We start from the raw sequence: 21,606 nt of genomic DNA, 5'->3' as shown, positions 1-21,606 counted from the left end.
TATCTATAAAATATTCCTCTCAAAGATCTCAAAAAAATCGAAGATCTTCTAAAGATGTCAGTCTTCCCATTGACAAAAGGACTCCTTAAGGTGGCTATAGATAAAATAGCTCCTGAAGACCTCTGGGTAGACAAAAAACCTCCTGTAGGTGTTCTATAAAAGGCCTTCTATACAAAAAAGACTTCCTAAAGTTTGTTTATGGATTGGAGGCCATTAGAGGGTTGTCTATAAACGAAACACAGCAACAATTCCATCTACAAACGAACATATTTTCAAGACCTTCATCGGATAGAACCTTTTTAAAATATTTTGTATGTTTAGAGAACTTTTGGACGGGGTTTCCATGAAAAAAAGTACCATTCAAAGATCTCCTGTGGATCGAAGAATTTTACAAGATCTTCAATGGTCAGAACACAGAAATTCTGTAGACGAAAGACTTATTGAAAATCTCTAATAAAGAGATATCATATCGAAGCTTTTATAGGAATCAAAAGCTTTGAAAGATCTTTTGTATACCCAGAAGATTAATCGACAAAATATATTTAAAAGAGAAAACGCATTAAAGTTGTTCTAATAAAAAAACTTCTATGGACAGATAAGCTTCTATCCTCTATATATGAAAGATCTGTTAATGCAATCTTGTAGAAAGAAGTGTTCTTAGAACACTTCTAAAAAGAGAAGAGCTTTAAATCTATTCTACAAAGGAGAAGAGCACGAAACTTCTGTGGAGAGAGAGAAATTTTTATCTTTGTTTGCATTTCTATAGAAATGAAGATTTTTTGAAGCTCTTCTATAGACAGAAGATCCTCTGAAAAGGCAATCTATGCACAAAATACCTTCCGAAACTCTAGAAAATCTTCTAAACTTCTTCTTCTTCTTCAAACAGACTATCTTTTGAAGTTCTTCTTCAGACAAGCCAGTTCTGAAGACATACGATCTTGCGAAGTTCTCCAGGAGACAAAAAGGCTTTTGTATCTCTTCTAAAAACTGAAGACCTTTTTTATTTTTTTAGACCGAATTCCTACTGAAGCTCTTCTATAGACCTAAGACCTTCTAAGAAACTTTTGCCTTTGTTTGAATTTCTAGAGACAAAGGAGATTTTAGATCCACTTTTTAAAGAGTAGATTTTCGTACCTAGGATCTGTTCATAGCTCTAATCCAGACAGTTGCTTTTAAAGCTCTTCTATAAACAAAAGTTATTTTTAGTTTTTCTTGAAAAAAAGCTTTTACTGTGCTCTCGTGTGGGGGGCCAGCTTTTAGTGCGTTTCTGTAGAGAGAAATGTTTACGACGTTTTCTGTTTTTTATTGACAAATAAGCTTGTAAATCACGTCTGGTACAGACAGAAGGTCTCATTAAGCTTTATAATAGGCAGGATACCATTATAACACTTCTATGAAAGAAGAATTCTTCCTTGGATAAAACTCCTTTTAAAGATTGTCTTTTTTCAGGAGATATTTTTAAAATTCTTCTATAGATAGCAGATCTTTTAGGACTCTTCTATGGGCCGAAGAGCTTTTAAAACCCTCTTGAGAACTTTTCTGTGAACAGAACACCTTCTAAAGCTTAGAAAGACTCTTTAGAGCTCTTTCATAAATAAAAGTAATTGTATAGCGCTTCTGCTGAACTTTAATAGAAATGTATATATTTTTAATCTAAAAAAGATCCGCAAAAGGCAGAAGGTATTTCAAATCCCTTCTATAGACGAGGTACATTTTAGGGCTATTCTCAGACACAATACCTTTCAAAATTTTTTATTAGACAGAATACATTTTAAAGTTTTCTAAAGTTCTTCTTTCATGTTCATAGGCTCTTCCACGGATATAAGAGCTTTTAAAGTCCTTCTAAAAAAGGACAATTTTATAAAGACCTTTTATAGCCTCTCAATCGATTTAATGCTTTTTAAAGCTCTTCCATGGACAGAAGAACTTTTTAAACTCTTCAGTAGGTAAAATAGCGTATCGAACCCTTTCATAAACAGAAGAACTTTCAAAGCTCTTCTGAATCGTTTTTATAGACAAAACTCCGTTTGTTTAAAAACCTTTACAACAGACAGAACATATTTCAGATTCAGATGACGTACAATTTGAAACTTTTTTGAACACAAGACCTTTAACGTTTTATAAGGTAGAATAATTTTTTTTACAGGATATCTTCTTTTAATAGGTTTAGACCATTTGAAGCTTAAAAAGCTTTACAGCAGACAGAATATATTTCGGATTGCTTCAATAGATGAAGTGCCTTTTAAAGGTCTTCTTTGGACAAGAGGCCGTTTAAAGTTTTTTTTTTTGAGCTTTTTAATGGGTGTAGACCTTTTGAAGCTTTTGAAAGCTTTTCAACAACCAGAAGGTATTTCAATTCAGAATAACTTCTGAAGCTCTTCTTTGGACCTAATTTAATTTTTTTCTTTAGACAGGATAGATTTTAAAACACTTAGAAACTCTTCTATACCCAGTAAGGGTATGAAATCTCACCTGTAATACTTCTAAAGCTCTTCTACACATAGAAGTAATTTGGAAGATATTCTAGAGACAGAATTTCTTTAAAGCCTTCCTAAGTATTAAAGCTCTTCTGTGGAAAGAAGACATTTTAAGCTATTTTATAGACTTGGCCTTCTGTCTAGTTATTCTATAGACAGCTGAACTTTTCGAATTATTTTACACAACGCAAAATGTCAATGATTTTCTGCTTCTCGTTTGTAGAAAACCCCCCCTTGGAGGTTTTCTATAGAATTTGTAGAATTTTTAAAGTTTGTTAAGCTTTAAAACAGGCAAAAGTTCGTGCAGAACTCTCATTTCAATTTTTTGTAAGCTTAACCCTTTCAAGTTCTTTAAAGCTCTTATGTACACAGCAGAGATCTTAGATCTCTTTCACACATGGCTGGGCTTCCAAACCACTTCTATAAGACCTCTTAATGTTTTTCTATGGACGAAAGACATTTCAAAGCTCTTCTGTGGACAGAAAGTCTCCCAATGGACAAAAGAATATTCGGTACTATTCTATGGACAGGATGCCTTATTTTTGTATAAGAACTTTAAAAGCTTTTCTATGATCAGTAGTCTTAAATCTGTTCTAAAAATAGATATTGCATTGAAAATCGTCTTTTGACCGATGCTCTTTAGAAGCGCTTATGTCTATGGAAGACCATTAAAATCGATAGGTGGCATTTAATAGCTTTAACGTCTATAGAAATTTTCTGAAATATAACTCCCAAGTTCATCGAACTGGACTCATTCCTGGGTTCTGCTATCGATTTTAAATAGCCACTGTTAGTAATCAGTAATCATTGAAAAATGTTGGAAGTAGGGTCTATTGCTTTCGTTACATCACAAAGTACATCCCAAGTATGTTCCATTTTCTGTTAAATGCGGAACTTTTTTTTTTGTTTTAGTACCACAGTTGTTGTTGTTGTTGCTGTTGGTTTTGTATGTGCCAAATATAAATTGCTTTATAAATAAAATGCAGATTAAATAAAAGTTTTAAGAAGCCTTTCAATGTTGCCAAAGAACTATGTAAGCCGAGGAAATATAATGATAATGTGGCTTAAGGAGAGGGATATAAAAAGGGAACTGGAATTTAAGGGTATGTGAGAAGGGGAGGGATTAGGCACCACCATCTCGAATGGAATGGGGTTGAAGGAGAAGGAAGCTAAATTGTAAACGGTCGGGAGGTGGGGGTGGGTGAGGCTGCATTCCCACCACAAATTAAATAAGCCTCAACAATAAGGAAGGATTTATGTGAAAACTTCTGGCTGTGGCGCCCAAATGTTTACAGATTAAACTGAGATAACATTCCTTGCTAGAGCAAGTTTTAATCGTTCAGGATCGACTGGCCTTACCTTGAGTGTTCTGGACCGTGGCCCAATTAGCCCTGACGTTTTTCTCGATTACTCAAATGTGGCTATTCTGGGCTGTTTTATGATTCTCTTAGTATAGCCTAGAAAGGTCTAAAGGATCATTTAAATTGTTATGCAATATACAATAAATACAGGGTGAGATAAAAAAGTGCAACAAAGTTAAATGCCATAATTTTTACATTTTCTTTTCAGATTTTATTGAATGGAATCAAAAAATATCGGAAACGGCATCAAATTTTGGAACAAATTTAGATTTGTTCGAATTGGTCACCTTTGGCACGAATTATGGCCTTCAAACGGACAATGAAACCGTCACACGCTGCCCGAATGTTGCTCTGCGGTATTTTAGCCCATTCCCGGAGAAGCGCTTGCTTGAGGTAATGGACATTTTGGTATTTTTTAGTGCCAACCTTGCTTTCCAAAATACTCCACACACAATAGTCCAACGGATTGGCATCCGGAGATTTTGGTGGCCAATGTGCGCTGGAAATGAAGCGAGGAACCTCACTTTGTAACCATTCTTGGGTGGCGCGTGCTGATTGCAATGGTGTTGAGTCCTGTTGGAATGTCCAAGATCTACGGCCAAAATGTTTGCGTGCCCAAGGCTTTAATACACCCTCCAGAATATTTTTGCGATAATATTCGGCATTTATTCTGATGCCTCGGTCGATTAATACGAGCAGAGAGCGACCATTGTCTGTTATGGCGGCCCACACTATCACCATGGTCGGCGCTTGAGTTCTGGTGGCCAACCGAAGATGCACATTTTCAGCTGACCTCTTTGGCAAGTAAACACGATCACTTAGATTGTTTACAAACTACTGGACAACGAATATTTTCTCATCGGAGAAAACCAAATTCGGCAGTTCACCCCTTTCGGCCAAGCGAAGCTACTCTTTAGCTTTTTTAAGTCTATTTTCTCTCTGCTGGGTGTAAGTTCTTGCATTTTTTTGGAATTTAAATGGCTCATTTTTCAATATTTGTCGAATGGAATATTGCGTTGTGTTCAGCTCACAAGTCATTATTCGGCCACTGCGACGCGGGTTTCGATCAAGTCGCTTCTTTACTTTTGAACCATTTCTTCTGATGTTGCTGTTTTCTTCCGTCCACTTCCTTGACGTCAGGCTGCGCTACCAGTATCAATATCACGGTAACGAGCGATGGTAGGAGACACAAAAGATTTATTCACATTTAAATGCTGGAGTGCTCTAACTATAGCCACTTGTGGTTTTCCAGCCGAATATAAAGAAATCAAACTATCACGCTTGAATTCCATCACGAATAACTTTTTTTCTGGAAAATTCTCACCAAAATGCGTTTGTGCGCTTGAAAACAATATAATGAGCTGTCACTGGAATAATTTAAATAGCTGTCGAACGAGTGGCTTAGGAATGACAGCAGTCTGAAGTTGGTTGCAGTTTTTTTTATCTCGCCCTGTATGCATATGTGTTGTGTTAATGCCACAATTATATTTCATGTTAGAGTCACATACGAATTGACACCATAGTATGGAGGGTATATTAAGTTTGTCATTCCACTTGTAACAGCTCGAAATCCACATTTTAGACCTCCCAAAGTATATATATTCTCGATCAGGATGAAATTCTATGTCGATTTAACGATGACCGTCTTACTGTGAAAATCACTCTAGCTTCCGAACGAATTGAGGTTGATTGATAACATTTTACTCAAATGATGGTTTCGCCTGCAGGACCCTTGGTATTGAAAATGGCCATTTTATAGGTTTACGTTTTGGTATAGCCCCCAATATTCGGTATTTTGTTGATTTTAGCGACAATATCCATCGGAATTGTTTCAAATTTGGTATTTGAAGTTCGAAATGGATACTGCAGCCTAAGAGAGAAAATTGTCTGTACAGGTGCCCGTCTTCGTAGAGCCCCCATATAACGGTACCTCCCGATATTTGGTATTTTGATCATTATAGCGACATTATTAATCGGAATTGTTTCAAGTTTAGTATTTGAAGTTACTAATAGGTACCACAATCTATGACAGAGAATTATCTATGCAGGTCCTGGTCTTTGCATAGCGCCCATATAACGATACCTCCCTATATTCGGTATTTTTATGATTTTACTGACATTGTTTATCAGATCTTTTTCAAATTCCGTATTTGAAGTTCGTAATGGGTACTACAGCCTGTGACAGAAAATAGCACAAGCAGGGCCATATATTCGTATGGCCTCCAAATAACGGTACCTCCCTATATTCGGTATTTTTCTGATTTCAGCCACACTATTCGCCGGATTTTTTTTTTAATTTTCGTATTTAAAATTCGTAATTGGTACTATAGCCTAGGACAGAAAATTGTTTATGCAGGTCCAGGTCTTTACATCGGTACCTTCCTATATTCTGTATTTTGAATGATTTTAATTACATTATTCTCCAGAATTGTTTCAAATTTCGTATTTGCACACTCATATGGGCACTACATCCTGCGACAGAAAATATCCTATACGACCTCAAAATAACTGTAACTCCCTATATTTCGTATTTTTAAGATATTAACAGAATTTTTAACGGATTCTATTTTTTATTTGTTTTATTTCTTTTGAAAATTCCCAAATTTGTTCCAAATGGTGGAGGTTATTCAAAGTTCGGACCGGCTGAACTTACTGCTTCTTAATTTGTTCACATTGATGTTTAGCATTTGTAGAGCATACTTTTAGGCGTTTTCCCCCATAATTTTCAAACTAAGACGAAAGACTTGTTAGTATTATTATTAATTTTATTAAGTCTTAAAATATTACAGCATAAGTCAGGGACGCACGTAGGTTGGGGCCTGGCCTGCTCCGAAATTACTATTTTCTGCCTTTTTTGTATATTTAACATAGAAAACATAATTTCAAGCCTTCCTCATCCGAAATGGTTTCGAAGTGCATTTCTGTGTTCGTCCCTGGTATAAGTTCGGTATAAATATAGTATAAGTATATTTTATATTTTCATACAGTATAGAGTTCATTTATTTATTTTTTTAATTAAATTAAATATTAAATTAAAATTTAATTATATATACAAAAATTAAATGTTAAATAATAACCTGAAAAAGTTACTTTACTTATGATGTGTAAACTCGCCTTTATTATTCATCGATTTGTCAACACACATTTCATTTGCTGTCTAAACTCTTTGCGGAATTTCAACACGTCTCGAGGGTATTATCTGTCAAGTTATGTTATTTTTTTTTGGTATTTACTCAGTGTTGACAGTTGTTTTAACAAAAGTTCGAAATATTTTATATGGCATTTCAATTATGTACAGACGTACACACACATACATATGTACATATTTTCATATGTATTTGAAAACACAAGATGATCCCTTTTTTATACGCAATCCACGAAGGCAATCTGAAATTGTCTGTGAAAATATGTGTTTTTCTAAAGAACACACATCCCTTTCCTTTGCTTTTACCCTAATTACCATCCGTTTCCCTTTCCTTCTACCCCCATCAAAATTAAACTTTTCCCATTGCCATCCAAGAAGCCAACTTTCTTTGGAAATGTAACACCATGCGTATACGTGTTATTAATTTGTAATAACATCACTCATACGTCATGTTGTTGTTGTTGTTGCTGCTGCTGGTGATGGTGGTGGTTTGTTTGTCAGTCAGTCGAGTAATAAGAAAATGCCAGTTGACGCCTGTTAATGACAGCTTATAAATGCTGCATCAATTAATGTCAAACGTCTCTGTCTGAGCGAAAGTTTGTCATAATTTGTATGGCTGGTAATATGTTTGTCATCATTTTGAAGAAGAAGAAGAAGTTTGATGAAGACATTTTTTTGGTGGTTGGGGTGGAGGGGTTAGGGGAAATTTCCAAGAGGCAACATTAGTTTCTAAGTCGTTTTTGAGTTGTGGCAAAAATTTTTCGATAATCATGAAATATGACAGTAATGAGGGGCTTGTGAAAAAAAAAAAAAAAAAACAAAATTTGGAAAGTTTATCAGCATTGAAAGTGTTGTCATTATTTCGGTAATTAATGAGGCAAAAGCTAACAAGGGGTTCCTAAACATATTTAAGTGTTTTTGACACCCAAACGGTCCTTGAAATGTAAAATGGCAATTCCACTGCCCTATAGAAATTCTTTAATAGGCAGAAGTCCTATAAAAGCTCTTCTATTGACAGATGATCTGTAAAAGCTCTTCTATACCCACAAGATCTTTCAAATATCCATTACAGACAGTATACCCTTAAAATCTCTTCAATACTTCAACGAGCTTTAAAGTCCTGGTCATGGCCAGACGGCCTTTAAAAACTCTTGTATATAGATGACATTTAGAAGAACTTCTATGGTCAAAAGGCAATAATAGAGCCTTTTATAATAAGCAGAAGAGCTTACAAGTTTTTGAGTGACCTTCGGAATAACTTCTATGGACCAAAGACTAGCTTAATTTTAAATAAAAAAATATTTTCTTATTTAAAAAACAAGTAATAAACCTGTAATTTTGGCCGCGCCGAACTTTGAATACCCTCCACCAATTGGTAAAAATTTAGAAATTTTCAAAAAAAAAAAAAATAAATAAATAAATAAATAAATAAAATCCGTTAAAAATTTTGTTAAAATCTTAAAAAATACGGAATGTAGCTATTATATTAGGGTCTGTACGATGACATGAACCTACGTAGGTAACATTTGTCATAAGCCATTACAATATTCAAATGCGAAACTTACAAAAAATTGGTTATAATGTCGATAAAATCAAAAGACCGAATATCGCGAGGTACCGTTATATGGGGGCTATACGAAGACGTAGACCTGCACAGACAATTTTCTGTCGTAGGCTGTAGTATCTCTAACGAACTTTAAATACCAAATTTGAAACACTTGCGGTGAATAATGTCGCTAAAATCATCAAAATATCGAATATCGGGAGGTACCGTTATATGGGGCTATACGAAGACGTGGACCTGCACAGACAATTTTCTGTCGTAGGCTGTAGTATCCATTACGAACTTCAAATGCAATATTTGAAATCATTCCGGTAAATAATGTCGCTAAAATCATCAAAATATCGTATATCGGGAGGTACCGTTATATGGGGGCTACACGAAGAACTGGACCTGCAAACACCATTTTCTGTCACAGACTGTAGTTCCCATTACGAATTCTAAATACGTAATTTGAAACAATTCCGGAGAATAATGTCGCTAAAAGCATCAAAATACCGAATATCGGCGGGTACCGTTATATGGGGGTCATACGAAGACGTGGACCTGCACAGACAATTTTCTGTCGTAGGCTGTAGTATCCATTACAAACTTGAAATGCAAAATTTGAAATCATTCCGGTAAATAATGTCGCTAAAAGCATCAAAATACCGAATATCGGCGGGTACCGTTATATGGGGGTTATACGAAGACGTGGACCTGCACAGACAATTTTCTGTCGTAGGCTGTAGTATCCATTACAAACTTGAAATGCAAAATTTGAAAGCATTCCGGTAAATAATGTCGCTAAAATCATCAAAATATCGAATATCGGGAGGTACCGTTATATGGGGGCTATACGAAGACGTGGACCTGCACAGACAATTTTCTGTCGTAGGCTGTAGTATCCATTACGAACTTCAAATGCAATATTTGAAATCATTCCGGTAAATAATGTCGCTGAAATCATCAAAATACCGAATATCGGCGGGTACCGTTGTATGGGGGCTATAAGAAGACGTGGACCTGTACAGACAATTTTCTGTCTTAGGCTGTAGTATCTCTAACGAACTTCAAATACCAAATTTGAAACACTTCCGGTGAATAATGTCGCTAAAATCGTCAAAGTACCGAATCTCGGGAGGTACTGATATATGGGGCCTATACGAAGACGTGGACCTGCACAGACAATTTTGTGCCATAGGCTGTAGTTTCCATTACGAACTCTAAATACGAAACTTGAAGCAATTCTGGTCAATAATGTCGCTAAAATCATCAAAATATCGAATATAGGGAGGTACCGTTACATGGGGGCTACACGAAGAACTGGACCTGCAAACACCATTTTCTGTCACAGACTGTAGTTCCCATTGCGAACTCTAAATACGTAATTTGAAACAATTCCGGAGAATAATGTTGCTAAAAGCATCAAAATACCGAATATCTGCGGGTACCGTTATATGGGGGTCATACGAAGACGTGGACCTGCACAGACAATTTTCTGTCATAGGCTGTAGTATCTATTACGAACTTAAAATGCGAAATTTGAAACAATTCCGGTAAATAATGTCGCTAAAATCATCAAAATACCGAATATCGAGAGGTACCGTTATATGGTGGCTATATGAAAATCGTGGACCTACATGAACATGGACCTACCATTTACGAACTTAACCTGCCTTCTGGAAAAATAAACATGTGTGTAAAATTTTAGCCTTCTATCTCAATTCGTTCGAAAGATAGCGTGATTACAACAGATAGACGGGCAGAGAGACAGACGGAGGGACATGGCTATATCGACATAGAATTTTACGCTGATCAAGAATATATATACTTCGTTGGGTCTGACATGAGAATTTCGAGGAGTTACAAACGGAATGACAAAGTTAATATATCCTCCATAGTATGGTGGAGGGTATAATATATTGTAAAGCTCTTCTATTTTCAGAAAACATTCGAAAGCTCTTTGGCAGAAAACTTTTAAAGCTAATTTGCAGTTCCACTGCATTACAGAAATTCTTTAATATGCGGAAAATCATTGAAAGCTCTTTAATAGGCAGATGAACTATAAAAGCTCTTCTGTAAAAGCTCTTCTATACACAAAATTTGGAAAGTTTATTAGCATTGAAAGTGTTTTTATACCCTACAACACTATGTGTTGGGGGTATTATAAGTTTGATTGGGCCAGAATTTATGTAACACCTCGAAATATTGGTTTCCCATATAGGAAAGTATATATGGATCTTCCTAGCTCGCCGAGCTGAGTCGATCTAGCTATGTATGTCCGTCTGTCCATGTTAATTTGTAATCACTCTACAGGTCGCAATTATGGCCCGATCTTCACGAAATTTAGAATGGAGGTGGGGATGGGTTCAGAATAGAACCCTATTTCTTTTAGAGATGATCGCCAAATGTTTAGGGGTTGAAATGGACCAAGTACTGAAAAAATGTCGGATTTTGCAGTAGCTATACAGGTCGCAATTATAGACCAATCGACGCGGAATTTCGCATGTAGCTAGAGTTTAGGGCGGGGAAGAAGCCTACCAATTTGGGTGGTCATCGGATAATATTTAGCGGGTAAAATAGACCATATCTTTTGTGTTGAAAAAATTCAAAATTTTTCATTAAACCGCGAATATTTTAAATCCTGGCGAAATCACAAAGCCATGTCAAGGTTACTTCTGATCTTTACATTGATGTTAACATCCAACAAATCGGATATATAGCGAAATATGTGCGATACATATGTCTATCAAAGAAGATATGCTTGAAAGATTAATTCAGAATGGCCTCTTGGCAGGAAAGAAAACACGTCTAAGAAAATCGCATAAAAATATCTCTCTAAAGATGAAAATATTGATTTTGTAACATTTTCTCATATTTTTTCAATTTTGTCATATTTTTGGCATATTTTCATTTTGAATTAAACATTTGGTAATATTTCTACAGCTAACAAAACTAAGTAGTTAGGATATCAGGATATCATATACAGATCGCATTTATGGCCCGATCCTTATGAAATTTTGCATGGGGATAAGATGAGGGTCAGAATAGAAGCCTACTCTTTTTGGAGATAATCGCCATATATTTAGGGGTTGAAATGGACAAAAAAAAACTGCAAAATTGTCAGTAAGTCGTAATTATCGCCCGATCCTCACGCGCATTTGAATGGAAGTTACCGCATTTGAATGCAAAAGCCAAATAGTTTTGGATGGCCATTCAAAAATATTCAATGTGTGAAGGAGTTTGCCAACTTTTGAAGACAAAATACGAAAATATCCATTCCAGTGTCTTTTTGGAGGATTCACAAATACAGGAAAGTCGCACTTCTGACTATTTCGTTAAGGCTGATTTCGTTGAAGAATATAGTCAAATGTCTGTATCTCATATAGATGCGTTTCAGTCAAAAACCAATAATAAATGTTAATCTTTTGCCACTTCTGAGAGATTATAGGTCTTTGGGTAATATTGGTCCCAGATTTAGGAGACCGTTTATGTGCAACATCTACATATAAATTGGAAATGAGCAAATTAGTTAAAGTTTCTATTATTCAAAAAATAGAGAACGAAACTTGAAGGTTTTCTTTTATTAATTGTCACAATATCTTGTGGAATTTTTTCGCGTATCTGGCCTATATAAACTCTATCATTTATTATAGTGTTGTAGGGTATTCAACGGTCGGCCCCGCTCGACTGTAGCCTTTGCTTACTTGTTATATCTGTAATTGATGAGGAAAAAGCTCAAAGGGAAGCCTTAACATTTTGAGGGTGTAATATACGCAAAGGATCTTTAAAATATGGATAAGTTATTAATTTAGTAAAATTTAGCAAAAGCTCTTTTTACTGAAAGAAGGTAAACTGTATTACATAAAGCCTTTAATAGGCGGAGGAATGTTAAACCTCTTCTTTAGGCAAAGGACTTTAGACAAATGACTTCTATGGACAAAATACCTTACCTTAAGGGTTTCCATAAGTAGAAGAGCTCTCTTTAAAAGCTCACCTAAGGTCATTTTATAGGCAGATTATTTGTAAAAGCTCAAAATCTTTCAAATACATATTGCAGACAGTACGCCCTTAAAATCTCTTGCATACTCCAAAGATCTTTCCAATCCTGTTCATGGGCAGACGGCCTTTAAAAGCTCTTCTAAAGATCGATGACATTTAGAAGAACTTCTATGGTCAAAAGACCATAAAAAGGCCTTCTTTAATAAGCAGAAGAGCTTTAAAAGCTTTCCTAGAGTGATTTAAATCTTTTTATACACAGAGGAAATGAAAAGCTCTTTTATACATGGGATATATTTCACAACCTGAGTGACCTTAGGAAGAACTTCAATGGACCAAAGACTAGGTTAATCAAAAAAAAAAAAAAAAAAAAAAGAACGTTTTTCTGTTAATAGAGGATCTTTAAAAGCTATTCTATGAACAGAATATCTTTCAAATATTTCCGAAGAGCTTTAAACCCGTTTCTATAAGCAGACGATCTTTAAAAGCTCAGCTATAGATAGGTGACCTTTATAAAGACTTCCATAAGCAGAAAAGCTTTAAATGTTCTTCTGTAGTTATTGTAAAAAAAAATTAAAAGCTCTTCTATGGGTGGACGAACTGTAATAGGGCCTCTATGGATAAAAGAACTTGTAAAAGGGCTTAAAAATCTCTTCTATATACAGATGAACTGTAAAAAAAAATTAAAAGCTCTTCTATGGGTGGACGAACTGTAATAGGGCCTCTATGGATAAAAGAACTTGTAAAAGGGCTTAAAAATCTCTTCTATATACAGATGAACTGTAAAAGCTCCTTTATAGTGAGAAGATCTGTGAAAGTTGTTTTCTGGTATTTTTAGGTATTTTTGGCATTTTTTAGTGCCAACCTTGCTTTCCAAAATACACCAGACACAATAGCCCAATGGATTAGTGTCCGGAGCTTTTGGTGGCCATTGTGCGCTGGAAATGAAGCGTGGAACCTCATTTTTGTAACCATTCTTGGGTAGCGAGTACTGAGTGCGATGGTGTGATGGAGTCCTGTTGGAATGTCCAAAATGTTTGCCTGCCCAGGGCTTTAATACACCCTCCAGAATATTATCGCGATAATCGATTAATACGAGCGGAGAGCGACCATCGGCTGTTATGGGAGCCCACACCATCACCATGGCCGGCGTTGAGTTCTGGTTGCCAACCAAAGGTGCACATTTTCAGCTGACCTCTTTGGCAAGTAAACTCGATCATTTTGTTTGTTTAGAAACTGTTGGACAACGAATGTTTTCTCATCGGAGAAAACCAATTTCGACAGTTCATCACTTTCGGCCAAGCGGAGCAATTCTTAAGCTCTATTGAGTCTATTTTCTTTCGATTGCGGTGTAAGTTCTTGCACTTTTTGGAATTTCAATGGCTTTACCCCGAACTCATTTTTCAATATTAGCCGAATGGAATATTGTGATATGCTTAGCTCACCAGCCATTTTTCGGCCACTGCGACGCGGGTTTTGATCAAGTTGCTTCTTTACTTTTCGAACCATTTCTGCTGTGTCTCGTACCACCGCTCGTTACCGGATAATGGTAGCGAAGCCCTACGTCAAGAAAGTGGACGGAAAAAACAGCAACATCAGCAGAAATGGTTCGAAAAGTAAAGAAGCGATTTGATCCAAACCCGCGTCGCATTAGGCAAACATTGAAAAATGAGTTCGGGGTAAAGCCAATAAAATTCCAAAAAGTGCAAGAACTTACACCGCAATAGAAAGAAAATAGACTCAAAAGAGCTAAAGAGTTGCTTCGCTTGGCCGAAAGTGGTGAACTGCCGAATTTGATTTTCTCCGATGCCGATGAGAAAACATTCGTTGTCCAGCAGTTTGTAAACAAACAAAATGATCGTGTTTACTTGCCAGAGAGGTCAGCTGAAAATTTGCACCTTCGGTTGGCCACCAGCCATCAGAACTCAAGCGCCGGACATGGTGATGGTGTGGGACGCTATAACAGCTGATTGTCGCTCTCCGCTCGTATTAATCGACCGTGGTATCAGAATAAATGCCGAATATTATCGCAAAAATATTCTGGTGGGTGTATTAAAGCCTTAGGCACGCAAACATTTTGGACTAGGACTCAGCACAATCGCTTTCAGCATTCGCCACTCAAGAATGGTTACAAAATAAGGTTCCTCGCTTCATTTCCAGCGCCCAATGGCCACCAAAATCTCCGGATACCAATCCGTTGGACTATTGTATCTGGAGTATTTTGGAAAGCAAGGTTGGCACTAAAAAATACCAAAGTGTCGATCACCTCAAGCAAGCGCTTCGCCGGGAATGGGCCAAAATACTGCAAAGCAACATTTGGACAGCGTGTGACGGTTTCATTGGCCGTTTGAAGACCATAATTCGTGCCAAAGGTGACCAATTCCGACAAATCTAAACTTATTCTAAAATTTGATGCTACTTCCGACATTTTTTGCTTTCATTCAAAAGAATTAAAAAAATGTAAAAATTAATTAATTAAAATTTTTTTTGTCTCACCATTTATTTTTCTCTTATTCTTAAAAAAAACACTGAGGAAAAAACTATTAAAAAAATCTCTTTTCATTTCAGGAAAACAGAATAAAAATAAGGAGTTACAGCCATGTTAAGAAATGAGTTGTTCATTGTTAAAACACTGAAGCCACATTCGTGCTAAATACTCCGAAAAGCCAATATTTAAAGAGTTCTATTTATTCTACCATTGATATATTAGGTCCTCAGTGTATTAGTATCAGTAAGCTGTTCATGACACTTAAATTTTGCCCTTTACTGTAGTTGCCTTCGGTAATACCCATAATTTAAATTTCGTTGATTTCTGTTACTGATTATTTATTAACAACATGTCAAATTAATCTCCACCCATTTCTAGAGCAGATCGAAATATATAAAACGAATTACGCCACAGAAATTCGGCGTTGTTTTGTCTAAACTTAAGTGTCCGTTAAAAATGGCTAGAATGCTTCTAAAGCCTTGGATTTGCCTATTTTATATTATTTCCCCAGTTGTGGGGCCCCGCTTCGATTTCATTGTGGATAATGATGATATTTTCGAGAGGTGTCCAGATAGGCCAAATGTACAGGGAATTCGTGACTTTATTAATTTATCGGAATTTACAATTGAATTCAATGAGGGCTATATTAGCGGCTGGGGCCAGATGACAATGCATTGGGAGGGTGTGGAAGCCACGGATCGTGTTGATGTAAGATTCTCCCAATGGAGGAGATGTATCCTTGAGGATATTTCTTTCCTCCAAGCCGGAATGTAATATTCTTCTTTCGTTTTTTTTTTCGTTGCAGGGTTATGCGGAGGTCTTCAAATTTCAACGTGGCACTTGGCAGCCAACAACCGTGTTGGTACGCGCGTTTAGTTTTTGTGAGCGACAATTTGATACCAACACGATATGGTATAATGTCTGGAGTCGCCACATACGCAAGGAGGACCAAAAATGCATAAATAATTATGGAGTAATAATTTTTTTAAATTTTCAAATCTATTTTCTTTCAACATTTTTTTTGGTGTATTTCAGCATGTCTATCGTTACGAACCATTTGATGTGGAGACGGTAAACTATTTTCCCATGAACATGGAGGGACGTCATAAAATCGTCATCCACCTGGATGCCTATGACAATTCAAATGTTAGACGCCCCAATGCAGAAGTTTGTTTTCAAATTACTGGCGAATTTATAAAAGTCAAATGAGGTTTTAGTAGAAATAAATAAATTTATCTAAAATCGGATAGAGAAAAATTTGTTTTCAAATGCTTTTGAAAATATAGCAGATCCTAGTCAAGGATATTCCAGGATAAACATAATAGATTATAAAGGTTGAGAATATTGACTTTTTTGAATTATTCCGGAAAAAACTTCGTATATTATATAAAAGTGAAGCTAAAATGGAAGATTGGCATTTTGAAAGGTTATATCACAAATTTACCCGAATCGGAGGGTGTGGAGTGCTGCATCTACATTTTTAAAATTTTCAAATAAATTTATGGCACTCCTTGCATTTTAGGTATATTGCCCAATAATATTTCGAGGACTTTTTTAGTACAATATTTTATCTCTCAAGTGAGTCATCAAAGATATCCATTTGGTGGAGTGCCGTTCGGAGTTCCCCCTCTTTCACATTTTTTTATACCCTCCACCAAAGTATGGGTATATTAAGTTTGTCATTCCGTTTGTAACTCCTCGGAATACTCATGTCAGACAAAAAAGTATGTATATTCTTGATCAGCGTAAAATTCTAAGTCGATTTAGCGATGTTCGACTGTCTGTGTGTCCGTTTGTCTGTCTGACCGTCTGTCTGTTCTAATCACGCCATCTTTCGAACAAATTGAGATAGAAGGCTAAAATTTTGAACAAATGTTTATTTTTTCAGCAGGCAGGTTAAGTTCGTAAATGGGCCATGTAGGTCCACGTCTTCGTATAGCCCCCATATAACGGTACCTCCCGATATTCGGTATTTTAAAGATTTTAGCGTCATTATTCACCGAAATTGTTTCTAATTTAGTATTTGAAGTTCGCAATGGATACTACAGCCTAACACAGAAAATTGTTTGTGCAGCTCCACGTCTTCGTATAGCCCCCATATAACGGTACCTCCCGATATTCGGTATTTTGATGATTTTAGCGACATTATTTACAGGAATTGTTTCAAATTTGGTATTTGAAGTTCGTAATGGATACTACAGCCTAAGACAGAAAATTGTCTGTGCAGGTCCACGTCTTCGTATAGCCCCCATATAGCGGTACCTCCCGATATTCGGTATTTTGATAATATTAGCGGCATTATTTACCGGAATTATTTCAAATTTGGTGTTTGAAGTTCGAAATGGATACTACAGCCTAAGACAGAAGATTATCTGTGCATGTCTACGTCTTCGTATAGCCACCATATAAGGGTACCTCCCTATATACGGTTTTTTTTTTTATTATTTTAGCGGCATTATTAACCGGAATTGTTACAAATTTGGTATTCGAAGTTCATAATGAATACTACAACCTATGAACGAAAATTGTCTGTGCAGGTTCATACCTTCGTATAGCCCCCATATAACGGTATCTCCCGATATTCGGTATTTTGGAGATTTTAGCGTCATTATTCACCGGAATTGTTTCAAATTACGTATTTAGAGTTCGTAATGGGAACTACAGTCTGTGACAGAAAATTTTCTATGCAGGTCTTCGTATATGCCCATATACCAGTACCTCCCTATATTCGGTATTTTGACGAGTTTAGGTACAATATTCACCGAAATTGTTTGAGATGTCATATTTAAAGTTCGTAATGGATATTACAGCCCATGACAGAAAATTGTCTATGCTGGTCCAGGTCTTCGCACAGCTCCAGGGTGCGATAAAAAAACTGCAAAAAGTCAAACACCATAATTTTTATTTTTTTTTTAAATTTTATTGAATGAAAGCAAAAAATGTCGGAAATACCATCCAATTTAAGAATAAGTTGAGATTTGTTCGAATTGATCACCTTTGGCACGTATTGTGGCCTTCAAACGGCCAATGAAACCGTCACACGCTGCCCGGATGTTGCTCTGTGTTACTTTGCCCCATTCTCGGCGAAGCACTTACTTGAGGTGATCGATACTTTGGTATTTTGTAGTGCCAACCTTGCTTTCCAAAATACTCCAGACAAAATAATCCAACGTATTGATTTTGGTGGCCATTGTGCGCTGGAAATGAAGTGAGGAACCTCATTTTGTAACCATTCTTGGGTGGCGCGTGCTGAGTGCAATGGTGCTGAGTCCTGTTGGATTGGCCAAGGTCTGCGGATAAAATGTTTGCGTGCCCAAGGTTTTAATACACCCTCCAGAATATTTTCACGATAATATTCGGTATTTATTCTGATGCCACGGTAGATTAATGCTGGCGGAGATCGACCATCGGGTGTTATGGCGGCCCACACCATCACCATGGCCGGGGCTTGAGTTTTGGTGGCCAAACGACATACGATCTGCTGGACAATCTTTACAATCTGCTGGTCATCGGAGAAAACCAATTTCGGCAGTTCACCACTTTCGTTGCGGTGTAAGTTCTTGCACTTTTTGGAATTTCAATGGCTTTACCCCGAGCAAATTTTTCAATATTTGCCGAATCGCATATTGCGATATGTTTAGCTCACGAGCCATTTTTCGGCCACTGCGACGTGGGTTTCGATCAAGTAGCTTATTTATTTTTCAAACCATTTCTGCTTATGTTGCAGTTTTCTTCCGTCTACTTCCTTGACGTCGGGCTACCCTACCAGTATCACAATTAAATGCTGGAGTGCTCTAACGATAGCCACATGTGCTTTTCCAGCCAAATATAAAGAAATCACACTATAACGCTTGAATTCCATCACGAATAACTTTTTTTCTGGAAAATTCTCACCAAAATGCTTTTGTGCGCTTGTAAACAATATAATGACCTGTCACTGGAATAATTCTAACAGCTGTCGGACGAGTGGCTTGGAAATGACAGCAGTCTGAAGTTGGTTGCAGTTTTTTCATCTCACCCTGAAGACAGATGATCTTTGAGAGCCTTTTTATAATTGGTTGACCGTTAGAAGGACTCCTTTGAACAAAACTGACAAAAAGAGTTATAGCGATTTGAAAAAATTAATTTTGAATTGAGTTATAGCCATTTTAATAAAGCATGGCAAAAAAATCCGAAGTTAGAGAGTGGTAACAATTTAGAAAAATAATTTTTATATTATAAACATCAGTTAACTGTTCGTAACTCCAAAGTTTTACCCTTCACTGTGATCGTAATTGCGTTACAAATTAATTCTATTTCCGATTATCTTTTAACAAAATTATCTTTAATGAGAAATTAATCGCTAGCCATTATTTAAATGTCAAATCCAACAAATATAAAAGGAGTTGTCACACTGCAACCTGGGTTCTTTTGTGTGTAAACGTGAGAGTCGAAAAACCATGGGGGAATTGCCTTGGATTTGGATAGTTTGTTCCATATCCCTAGTAATGGGATCTTATTTCGATTTTATTGTGGATAATGATGAAATTTTCGAAAAGTGTCCAGATCGACCAGAGGCAATGGGAATCCATGACATTGTTGATTTATCGGAATTTATAATTGAATTCAAAGAGGGCTATGTTAGCGGCAGGGGCCAAATGACAATGCATTGGAAGGGTGTGGAAGCCACGGATCGTGTTTATGTAAGAAACTTTCACAAAGGAGATGTATCCTTACAGGATATATGTGTCTCCACAGGATATATGTCCTTACAGGATATGTGTCCCCACAGGATATGTGACGTTAAAAATGTGTTTTTAACCCAAAAATAATCTAATCTTGCTCTCTCTCTCTCCCTCTCTCTCGTTTTTTTGTAGGGCTACTCTGAGCTCTTCAAATTTCAACGTGGCACTTGGCAGCCAACAACCGTACTGGTACATGAGTTTAACTTCTGTAAGCGACAATTTGATGCCACCACAATATGGTATAATGTCTGGAGTCGTCACATACGCCGGGAGGACCAGAAATGCATAAATAATTATGAAGTAAAACATATTTAAAATTCTCGGAAATTCCCTTTTCATAATAATTTTGAATACTTTTTATGTATTGCAGCATGTCTACCATTATGAACCATTTGATGTGGAGACTGTAAGCTATTTTCCCACCAACATGGAGGGGCTTCATAAAATCGTCATCCATCTGGATGCCTATGACAAGTTTAATGTTCGACGTGCCAATGCTGAAGTGTGTTTTCAAATTTCTGGTGAATTTATTAAAGTGAAATAAGGTTTCAGTGGAAATAAATAATTTAATCTGAAATCGGATGGAAAAGAATGGCGGGTAGGATGATTGCCTTCAAATGCTTTTGAAAGTATAACGAATTTAAGCCAAGGAAAAGAAGTATTCCAGGAAAAGTTTAGCAGATTATGAAAGTCGAGATAAAAATAGAAGATTGGCGTTTTCAAAGATTACATTGCCAAGTAACCTAAATAGGAGGGGGTGGAGGGCAGCAAATTCTTCATACTTCCACAAATTTTTTGAAATATTCAACTTAAAATTAATTGGACTTTTTGCGTTGTAGTACTTTTACTTACTTTAAATACGGGCTATAATTCGGTCAAACCTTTTAACTCTCAAGTGAGTCACCAAAAGGGGTCCTTTTGCCGAAGTAGAAGGGTAAGATCCCCCCTCTTTAATTTTTTTGATTAATATTCGTATTTTTTTGGGATTAATATTCCTTGGAATCCATGCATTTTAGGTATATAGTGGCTTGGAATATATATTATTGATAATAATAGGAGGATTATCCGGGTTAAACATTTTAAAACTCAAGGGAGTCAACAAAGGGGTCCTTTTTGTCCTTTTTACAAAAAAAAAAAAAAAATTGAAAACACCAAAATATTCTACTTATATTTATAATAATACGAGGAATATTTTTGTTAGGCATTATAACTCCCAAGCGTGCCACCAAAGGGGTCCTCTTGGTGTAGTGAGGCAAGTTCCCCTATCTTTTAATTTTTTTTGATATTTTCGGATTAATATTCCTTAAAATGCATGCATTTTAGGTATATAATGTCTTGGACGATATTAATGATAATAATAGGAGGATTATTCGGGTTAGACATTCTAACCCTCAAGCGAGTCGACAAAGGGGACTTTTTTGCCCTTTTAACAAAAAATGTTTGAAAACTCCTTTTAAATGAGATCGTAGCAAAACAAAATATTCTACTTATACTTATAAAAATACGAGGAATATTTCGGTTAAACATTATAACTCTCAAGCGAGTCACCAAAGAGGTAATTTTGGTTTTGTGCGGCAAGATCCCCACTCTTTAAGTTTTCTTTAGAAATTTTCGGGTTAATATCCCTTAAAATGCATGCATTTTAGGTATATAGTGTCTTCGACGATTTTTCGGGTGGTACATTTTAACCCCCAAACAAGCCAAGAATATGTGTAATTTTTGTCCATTTTTCAAAAAATGGTTAAAAATCCCTTTAAATGAGATCGTAGCAAATTAAAATATACTACAAAATTATTTGTCGTCTAATTTTACTATAGGTCCCAGAATACATAAAAACTCTAAATACAACCTAAACAGCAGGGATTTCTA

The 21,606-nt window shown here is 36.2% G+C and overlaps 2 protein-coding genes across 2 annotated transcripts; both read left to right on the top strand.

The window, feature by feature from the left end:
- Positions 1–15,401: 15,401 nt before the first annotated feature.
- On the top strand, positions 15,402–16,223 carry LOC131804582 (uncharacterized). Its single transcript, XM_059127634.1, has 3 exons — positions 15,402–15,721; positions 15,819–15,986; positions 16,049–16,223. Exons 1-3 carry the CDS (start codon positions 15,470–15,472, stop codon positions 16,220–16,222), a joined length of 594 nt encoding a protein of 197 aa, XP_058983617.1. The 5' UTR covers positions 15,402–15,469; the 3' UTR covers position 16,223.
- A 3,089-nt stretch (positions 16,224–19,312) lies between these two features.
- On the top strand, positions 19,313–20,311 carry LOC101897016 (uncharacterized). Its single transcript, XM_020039146.2, has 3 exons — positions 19,313–19,695; positions 19,870–20,037; positions 20,108–20,311. Exons 1-3 carry the CDS (start codon positions 19,453–19,455, stop codon positions 20,279–20,281), a joined length of 585 nt encoding a protein of 194 aa, XP_019894705.2. The 5' UTR covers positions 19,313–19,452; the 3' UTR covers positions 20,282–20,311.
- The last annotated feature ends 1,295 nt before the right edge of the window (positions 20,312–21,606 follow it).

The sequence above is a fragment of the Musca domestica genome, unplaced genomic scaffold (genome assembly GCF_030504385.1).
Source record: "Musca domestica strain aabys unplaced genomic scaffold, Musca_domestica.polishedcontigs.V.1.1 46, whole genome shotgun sequence".
Taxonomy (NCBI): domain Eukaryota; kingdom Metazoa; phylum Arthropoda; class Insecta; order Diptera; family Muscidae; genus Musca; species Musca domestica.
This window is presented reverse-complemented; position numbering and strand designations above follow the sequence as displayed.